This window comes from Hakea prostrata, chromosome 3 (genome assembly GCF_041222555.1).
Source record: "Hakea prostrata isolate BN-2017 chromosome 3, UWA_Hpros_2, whole genome shotgun sequence".
NCBI classification, from domain to species: Eukaryota; Viridiplantae; Streptophyta; class Magnoliopsida; order Proteales; family Proteaceae; genus Hakea; species Hakea prostrata.
In genome coordinates this window covers 69,554,196-69,564,040 of record NC_142602.1, presented here as the reverse complement: position 1 = coordinate 69,564,040, position 9,845 = coordinate 69,554,196, and the positions used below count along the sequence as shown (strand labels likewise).

At 37.9% G+C, this 9,845-nt stretch overlaps 1 protein-coding gene across 1 annotated transcript; it reads right to left on the bottom strand.

The window, feature by feature from the left end:
• Positions 1 to 2,147: 2,147 nt before the first annotated feature.
• On the bottom strand, positions 2,148 to 4,049 carry LOC149022906 (uncharacterized). Its single transcript, XM_089147360.1, has 4 exons — positions 3,717 to 4,049; positions 3,180 to 3,616; positions 2,656 to 2,971; positions 2,148 to 2,536 (listed from the first exon to the last, which is right to left on the bottom strand). The coding sequence occupies exons 2-4, from the start codon at positions 3,402 to 3,404 to the stop codon at positions 2,517 to 2,519; spliced, it is 561 nt and encodes a 186-aa protein (XP_089003486.1). The 5' UTR covers positions 3,405 to 3,616; positions 3,717 to 4,049; the 3' UTR covers positions 2,148 to 2,516.
• Positions 4,050 to 9,845: the final 5,796 nt, after the last annotated feature.

The window sequence follows — 9,845 nt, the reverse complement described above, 5'->3', positions numbered from 1 at the left end:
TGATTGGTGGTAGATCAAGGATGATGAAATCAATGGTTCAATCTAAATCGTCAGATCTTGCTGCCAAATGATCCGACGGCTCAGATTTGAACATGGACATTTGTATCCCTATAGAGAGGTGCACCTATATGAATGGAGTCATAAACTTTTTAGTATAGGTACCTCAATGCCTATAAATACTCTCTAGCTTTAGAACAATAAACATAAGGAGAAAATCCAAAAGTCTCTTTGTTCTTAGGTTTTGTCAGTGCTTTGCAAAATCTAGGAAAATCAACTTCGAGTTGGGCTTCTTTGTATCCTTGTAGACGGTTCACTAGTATCCAATAGCACCTTCTATGGGGGCGAATTATGTCATGAGGAAAGCGACTACAGTAATACGTCTAAAAGTTCCAGCTTTCTCACTTTGCTCTCTTGTGCCTGGTATCTTTTTCTTTTACAAAACCTAAACCCATTTTCATAATTCCCATTTTACCCAAACCCATTCCATTATTTAAATAAACTGAAGCATGTCACCCTTCCATGGGCTTCAAGGCCCTTTTTAATCATTTCTATGTCTATGAAACCTAGTTAATCCAAAGCCCATTCCCATCATTTAGCCCAAGTTCCATCTCTAATCCATTTCCCAATTTCCCAAATCCATTTTTAGGTCCAAGAGAGTAAACATAATTTCCTCTGTTTTCATTTGAGCCCAAGATCATGTCGGTACCTGTTCCCCCATCTAAGCGATATGCCCACTGCTACGCTTTGCTTAATCAAGGAAAAAAAAAAAGGTTTCATTTTGCAGGCTTTGCAGTTCTGTATGGGACTAAAGTTTCTGCATTATTTTGTAACTGCTACATGTCGCATGGTCTCTTTGAATGTCAACCATTATATATATATATATATATATAACCTCGAACCCTAAGGAGATTCCAACTCTTGACCTCACGGTCCTCATACTATTAGGTGTTGATCTCATCAAAAAATTCTCTCCTTATGAGAATTGCCACATACATATACTACTTTTGAGATTATCTAGCTGAGAAAATTTCTTGTGATATTGGTATCTCTTTGATTATTCCAATTTCTTTCTTTCTTTTTGACAATAGAATTGCCATCCAAGTAAATTGTGACGAATTCTTTCATAGAAAACCAAAGCAAATTGACATTGATCATCATTAGGCTGCATATATACCTACCTTTTTTTTTGGGGAACTTCTATTGGGAGGAATTATTTAGATGTATCCTAAGGAGGATCATACTTTAACTTGATTTCTTACTAAGAGATGTTGGTCTTTGCCAACTGAGCAAGCCCCTCGACGCTATTTCACATATGTAGGACACAATCCATCTAACATCCCACATCTCAACTAAGCTAATGTTTTTATCAAATCCTTGACTTTCAAATCATTGACCATCTTGAGTTTGAGGGGGTGGGTGTAGGGGTGTAAATGGATCGGATTCGGATTGGATAGTGGTAACACCATATCCGCATCCTTTATATTCAGATGGATTCAGATAATATCCTATCGGTTTTCAGACGGATTCAGTCGAATTCGAATGATAATCAGATAATAATTTTCTTAAGTAGATTCTTCTAAATGGGTATGAATACAGATTGAATAGTCGAATTCGGCTTTTGACTATCCTGTTGACATCTTTACCATTTTATTTGTGAGAGATATGTTTGAAATTTAAGAATTTAGTAACATTTGTATTTATTTTAGTAGAGAATATAGAAAAATAATCACATATCTCAAGTAAAAGGTCTATAAAAATGAGGAAAAAAAATCAAAATAAGTAACTTGATTGAATAATTTCATCAGACGGATAATAACCGGTAAGAAATTGGTAATACCATATCCACATTTTATTAGTAATCGAACGGATGTGGATATGAATTCGAAAGCGAATTAGGGTTATCCATTTACACCCCTAGGTGGGTGTTAATGTATTAGTCAATGCCAACAACATAGAAATCCAAAATTTCACCAAGTGTTAGGTTTTGAAAATTTCTCTACATACTAACCATTAATGCTGTCTAGTTAGCTGCAAACATATAATACTACGACAACAGCAACAGACATGAAAGATTTCACAGAGAAAAAAAAAGGAACAAAGGCTTTCACAAGTTGACAAACAAAAAAGTGCACAAAATCGTTTCCAATATAGTAGTGAACTTCCAAAGTCGTCAACTTAATTAAGGACCTGAAAAGCTGCAGTTACGTCCGGAAGGAGATGTTATTGGGTCAAGTTTCCAGGTTCCTAGCTATCTTCATGTTTACTGAAAAAGGGATACTTCATTCCAGTTCTTTGATTTTCTAATAATAATTTGATCCTGCAAAAGAATTACAAGAACATAGTCTCCACATCTAATTGATCACAAATATCACAATGCTCTCTCTCTTAGAACCTGATTTAACGTTACAAGGGCTGTATCTTCATGTTGCACCTGTAGGAGCTTCTAGTACTGTTCCAACGTACCACCATCAGGTATGCATGAACCGTCTTCGTTAGAAAATCTTTATGTTCTTGACTCAGAGCTCTAGCACCACAACTGCATGATCAAGAAAAAGAAGAAGATAAGTAGACATTTTAAGAGATTACAGTGACCTCATGTCATGTGTAGAAGAGACCATGGAGAAGAAAATTAAGTTAAAAGAGGATCTTAATTACATTCTTCGTCTGTGGTGATCCAATTTCCTCCTCTTCTAGATGTACATTGTTCATCACTGTCTTGCCTAGATGCTATTGCATCCTTTGTATTGGAATCAAGATCTGAAACATCATCAGCTGCAGTATCGATCAATGGTGGCTTGATACGTGTTCGACCAGTTCTCGTTGAACAAGATGTGAATGAAAACCCAGAGTAAGCAGAGGATGTGGAACAGCTTCCAATATCCCATCTGAAGCTGATCTTGGGAGAGCTCAAGCTTGAATCATCTTCTTGTGCTACTTCTTTTAGTGCACCACGCGTTCGGAAGTACAAAAGCTATAAACATGAAAATAATCACCATACATCATTAGAACAATTGAATTTATTAAATGGATTGTTAGGGTTTCATGTGAAACCAATCTAGATTTGGACACCTTCCCCTTCATGGCTGACTTTTAAGAAGAATAATCATCCAAATTCCTAACAAGTGGTATCAGAACTATAGTGTGAAAACTTAGACTGTAATGTGAATAAGAAGGATCACCTTTTTACTGATGTACTTTCCACCCTTCTCGGCCTTATTTGCAGCGGCAGCCCATCGCAGCAGCTCCTTCATTCTGGAGATGGCTTTTGTTTTATTCCCCTTGAGCTGATCTCTTTTCTCTGATGTCTCGAGTTGATCATTTGCAGTGGTAGTAGGTCCTGGAGCATCAGATATCGGAAGAACCTTGTTGCCTACATAGGTAGCTATATCCCCCTTGTGACCCATGTGAAATTCTTGAGAAAGATTTTCTTCTTTTATGATCACTTCGCACAGCCAACGCTTGCTCCTACTAAAGCTTCCAAGTATCTTCAGGTTCAGAGTGCTATAAAAGCATGTGCTCAAATCCTCATATTCCACTTCGCCTTCAGATCTCTTCAGTCTCCCATAACTGGGACTCCTTTTGTACAGAACCAGATCCTTACAAACTGGATTTTGGACTGTGAAGGTCACATTAACAAAGAAGGAGATCTATTAGTGCTAATCTTTTAAGCAAGCTTTATAGAGGAAATAATGGTGTTGAAGTACTGTGATTCATACCTGTTGAAGCTGCTTGTATACTGTTGCTTGGGCTGGTTTCTTTGGCTACCTTGAATAGCCATTGAAGGATCTGTGACCACTCAGAAGGTAAGCCTTAATGAAGCAAATGATATGGATTTGATAACTAGAAGATGATGAGATATATTATGAAGCTAACCTGCATATTATTGGCTTGATGAGAGAATCTCTACTTATATAATGTTAAGAAGACTGACTCTTCTGGTCAATGGACAGCACGCTTAGTGACCTATCTGTTCTGATTCTTGGCTAAAAGATTCCTGCCTACGTTTATGGGGATTTTTGGGAAGATGACAGAGAATCTGACAGAAGTGGAGAGACAACCAGGCAGTGAGTGTTAGGGATTGGTTGGTGTTCTGTTTCTTCTGATCAGAATATGAGAGTTTTATAGAGTGACCATGTGGAGGGAGATAGGAAAGTTTTTAGGGTTTAATTAATAAGGAAAGGAGTTGGGATAAAACCCTGGTGTCAATTTTCTCTGTCATAAGCTCGTGAACAAGTGCATCATCCATCAGATGGTCCCGATTAATGGATTATTATTCACATGTTCCAAGACTGAATTTGAACCAGTTGGGTAATTTTATAGAAGTGCAAACTCTCAGTGGTGAGCAAAACTAAGAGAAAGAATTGAAATTTGAAACGCAAATATAGGCTTTGTTGCTTCATTTGACTGAAAAGTTAGATAATGATAATCCAAATGAGAAGTTGAATTGGTTGGGTTTGAAGGAAATTAAGATTGTTAACATATTCCACTGTTGGATCTGTGAATGTTCAAGTGGTAACCTTTCCTTAAGGGGGTGATGGATGGCTGATGCCCTTGAGATTTCAGAGGATGTAGATCGAAATTCAAGATCAACGTTGCTAGGGCCGTTAGCTAGGATATTTAGGTTCAGGGTCAATCTTATTGAATTAGGCTACAACTACTCGAACATTCAATCTAGATCTTGACCTAACCCTATAATAATTCATATTTCCATATTATTGTTCTTTATTTACTAAATATATCTTACAAGGACCAACGGGGGTTGGTCCAAGTGGTAAGCAGCTTGGTCCGCTTAAGCAAGGTTCCGGAATTGAAACCTTGTGGATGTAAAAAATCCCGTTGGGAGACTCACCCACCACAGCCAGGTGTGTGATCCGGGTTGAACACCGAATTAGTCAGGGCAAAGCCTTGGAAAAATATATATTGGCATACAAAAATATATATATATATCTATATCTATATATATCTTACAAGGAAGTAGGGTTGTACAAAGCTAAGCCAGATCAAACACTCAACCCTAATCCTGGGCAATCCTAACCCACCCTGAGAGCCGGCATGTTGAGTCGAGATAAACTTGTTTGGGTTGATCAGATCAACAGGCCAAGATGAATTCTCAGGCCATTATGACCAAATTCGGGCTCCTATATGAGCCATTATTAATGGAGTATAAAGTCAGTCTCTCATACTCACACTTTGCTCGAATCACTTCAGAAAATCCTTCTAAATGCATTGAACTGATCATGAAATGCAGGTTTGGATCAATCTACCGGGTGGGTTGCTTGTTTTGTCCATGAGTTAATTATGATCACCTCATAAGCAGTAATTAAGCCACTAAATCACACCAGCTAGCTCATTTTTTGTCCATCTTTTCATGTCAAGTAAGCCCTTTTGTTGCTAACAAGTCTCTTAGTCAAAGTTGGCCTTCCCATAATTCAACTTGTTTCCTTAGTTTTCAATCAATTCTTCTTTTAGTAACCAATATGAAATGATCTCTCTCTCTCTTCAGCTGTCCATGAGGATGTGGAGTAGGAGATACTTAACACCTTGAAGAGCATTCTATACACGTTGCTGAACATGAACATGTGGAGATGGAGATAAACTGTATTGATCTCTATATATATTAAGTTTACAGACAATGCAACATATAATATGTTAGGGTTTTGGGAGTCACATGGATGAGGGAAACCATATTAGTTTGTCTTCTACAGTTTTCAAGGAGATCGATCCAGGTGAGGTGTAAATCTGTCTTCCAGTTCTGAAAAACACTGACGTGGCCCTGTTAGGCCCTTTGGTCAAATAGAAAACAAATGTTTCGGTTCAGGTGCACATGAGAGAATCTAGGTATCGAGGTATGTTTATCTTCTCCTTCTGGATCCTCACTCACAAGATTTGAGAAACCTATAATAATGCATGCGTTGGGTGTCTTTTAACTTTTAGTGGAAAGGATAAAATAATAACAAATCTGGGTTCAATTGCAATCAAGTCAGGGACCTGGTCGGGACCGGTTTAGAGGTAGAACCAATAAGTAGCGTAAGTGTGAAGGAACCCAACGGTTATGTAAAGAGATGTGCTCCCGTTAAATCTGGGATACACAATCATGTCATACATGGAAACTACAACTGACTCAAAAAGAAGGGGGGAAAATCCTACGATCAGACGACTACCAAGAAGGATCATGAATGAATCCAACGATTGAGAATAAGAGGTAAAACCCTATATAAACTAAGGAGCTAGTCGCACAAAACAGAGGTATTTGATTCGTTTCCCTCCATTATCATTATTCAATTAAGCTCTACAACTTGCCAAAGCTATGTGGTGATCCATTATTGACTTAATCACTACAAGAAAAAGGGCCTATGGCGGCATTTACAAAACGTCGCTATAAGTCTAAAATTGCCGATGTAAACCTTTTCTAGCATTTCAAAAACGCCGGCAAAAGCATTGCCGTATTGTTACCGCGGCACTAAATGCAAACGCCGATAATGGTGACTTACAACCACACATTTACCGGCGTTTTCTAAAAACACCATTAAAAGTGACTTATTGTGGTGTTTTCTAAACGCCGCAGTAGGCTATTTTTGCCGGCGTTTTCCAAAAATGCCGTTAAAAGTTGTTTATTGCGTTATTTAGGAAACGCCGCCATAGACTTTATGGTTTTTAACTTTATTACCAGTGTTTTTAATAAACGCCGTCATATGTTACCTATGCCAAAAAAAACCGGGGGGATAAGATTTTTTAATTAAAAAAAAATTGGTTCCAAAAAGCCAAATTCAATTTTACAAATGAAGATCCAATTCCATCAATCCAAATTCAATTTTACAAATGTAAATGTGCCACTTTCCATTATACATATACCAACAATCCAAAATGTATAGTTGAATGATGTAATCAACAATCCAAAATGTACAGATTAACCGTTAGAAGGAGGTAATAGGATAGCAATAGGCTTCAATCACTCCTCTAGCAGTAATCCAACTGCTTCTCTCTTTCGTTCTTCATCACTTAAACCTGTATAGTTCGTTGAATTGTGTAAATGTCGATTCCCTTCAGTTTCACCACAAACTCAACGTTACAACTTCATGTGTAGGTTGCAAGCTTAATGTTTCTGATAAATTCTATGTCTGCAAGCCTTGTAATCACTTCCTTCATGTTGCATGCTCTAACATGGCTTAGTTCATAAATCATCTTGTTGACCCAAACCACACACTAACTCTCCTCCCGGTTCCTACGTACCCAGATGGGTTTTTCAACTGTGATGCTTGTGGTAGATCAGGAAATGGATTCTATTACCATTGTCAGATCTACAACATAGATATACATGCTATGAAGGGATTAACATTAGAATCATAAGTATGTAATATCGCGTGTATTGTCTAATATGAACAATACAATACACCATTCAGGAAATCTTGTATTCGGGATCACTAGTCGGAGTCAAGTTGTGATTGGATCATATCCAAAACGAATCCTTGCATCCGAATAATGATTGATTTAATTAAAGGAGACGATGTGATTACCAAACCATTATTTTTTTTATTGTGTATGAGTTTTTAGCCTTGTGAGGACGAAATTCGGATTTAGATCATCCCAAATCATATTAAAATTTGGAGATCAAAAGTTAGGATTTCGGACTTGAGTTGTTGTTTGTAATAGGGGTGGTCGCTCAAGGTGGTTGATTGGCCCAACCAACAGTCGTAAGCCACTTGGCTAGGTCACGAAGCCTAGTCAGTCCAATAGTTGCTCTGTTTTGACTCTGATCTTTAATGTAATTTTGTAACCTATCTTTAGGTGATCTCTGAGGTTTATTGGAACTGTTATTAGAGAGGTTTGACTGCACTTTTATTAGTCTTTTCAACTTTGACAGGTAAGGATACATTCTTACATATATGTATTGACATGATTTATGATGAATTATCGTAACTCTGAATGCATTTGCATTCTTATAACTTGTTGCAACAGTATGTTCATATAAATTATGGTTAGTTATGTATTTTGAATGATGATTAGATGTACTTCAATTGCTATGTGATGTTAAATGCTTAATTATATGATGGTTGATGATGTGATGTAACTATGGTTGAGGGTATCCTTATTGGGTATCCATTGCTTAGGATATTAGAGGTTGTGGTACAAGACACTGCTTCCTGATGCCCCCGACACTATCATGGTTGTTTGAATGACATACTTAGGAGGTCTAGATTGCATGGCTAGGTACCCATACATGCTACTACCCTTTCGGTAGGAGTATTGAAACTAAATGACACGAATTACGGTGATGTGACTTTGTCTCATCCTATAGCGGTAACCTGTCCGTGTGGAGAGTCAGTGGTCTACTGTTAATCATGCATTTGTAGGGTTGCATATGTTAGGGTTGGGCTCATGGGCATCCAAGGAGCGGCTGAGAGTCGTGAGGGGACATAAGAACATTCGCCCCAACAATATGTGGATGACCATAGGGTTAGGGAATAGAGTCCAACAGAGGTAGCCAATCTGTGAGAGATTCTCATTCTTAGGTAGAGAAGAATACTGAGCCAAGTTGGTTGGTGCCATAAGAGAAGTATCTGGACTACATGTAGTATGTTATTATATGACCTTACATTGGCTTAGAAACCTTGACATGCGCCAGTACTCATGCCAATGGTACTGGTAACAGAGCGTGGACCTGAACCCCTTGCCTGAGATCTCAATAGAGGTAATCAGTCCGTGAGGGATCAAAGTGACTAGACCTACCCAGAGGAGGTCTAGTGTTATATCTTAAAGCATGTCCACCATATTAAAGACTTGCACAATTAGATTTTAGTTGCATCCATACACTTGCATATCATCCTTTATATGTCGCTTATCTTGATATAATGTTGAAATGTATGTGAAATGTGTTTTCCTACTGAGTTCGTTAGAACTCATTCATTTTGTGAATATTTATTAAACTGAACAGATGGGAATCCTGGATCTGGAGAATTTCCCTATGACTAGGAGAAAACCCCAGTGAATAAGCTATGGAGGCGCCAATGGGAAGTGAAGATGTATGTCACGAAGCCACCTACGAATGCCTAGAATTCGTTTATAGCACCCATTGATGGCAGGAGGAGGCGGATAGTGCATCATTTTGAGAATTAAGTGGAGGAAGGCTGGATGACTCCTTTCATTGAAAGCTAGAAGAAAAGACCATCACCCATGAGAGAACCCAAAGAAATAATCAAAATTAATTTAAGTTTTGCTTCCGCTGAACTTTATTAATGTTGGGACATAATTATTTTATTTTCTTTTTCATTGATTCATTCTTTCGAGTATTGGACTCATGTGATTTTTTTATTTAATTATTTTGATTATTCTTGCTTTTGATTATTATTGCGTGCATTTATTATCATTAAAGGGTAAATTGTGGATCTTATGACTATGGATCACACCCACTAGTTGTCGGGCGGGACCGATACCGGAAGGTGGGGTGTGACACTTTGGGTGCTGGTTGTCCTTCATCTTGAAAATTGGAAGGACCTCCATGATTCCCTTGGTTCCAAAAAAATTAGGATGATTTCTCCAGTTTGGATTGTAAGTATTGCTATATGGATTATTTTGATAAAGTACACTTACATTTTCATTGGTGGTAATACCCCCATAGGTGGTGTTGGGGCATTCCTCTATAATGTGATCAAGGGAGTGGCACCAATTGCACATAGAAATTTGGTGATTAATTGGTGGACTGGGTTTGGTGCTTTAGGAATAGTGGCTTCAATCTGCCTCTTGATAAGGCTATCAAGATGAGCTTCTTTAGTTGTTATTCCATTGACATAGTAACATTTACCTCCTATTGCTCTTTCATTCTCTTGAGTGCATTCCCACTCCTTTGT

What these genes read in the sequence shown, in the direction of transcription:
- LOC149022906 (XM_089147360.1), bottom strand. Translation starts at nt 3,404, where the DNA reads ATGGGTCACAAGGGGGATATAGCTACCTATGTAGGCAACAAGGTTCTT. An exon ending in GAAAGTACATCAGTAAAAAG is followed by an intron (nt 2,972 to 3,179) that starts GTGATCCTTCTT and finishes TCATGTTTATAG; the next exon opens with CTTTTGTACTTCCGAACGCG. An exon ending in GATCACCACAGACGAAGAAT is followed by an intron (nt 2,537 to 2,655) that starts GTAATTAAGATC and finishes TTGATCATGCAG; the next exon opens with TTGTGGTGCTAGAGCTCTGA.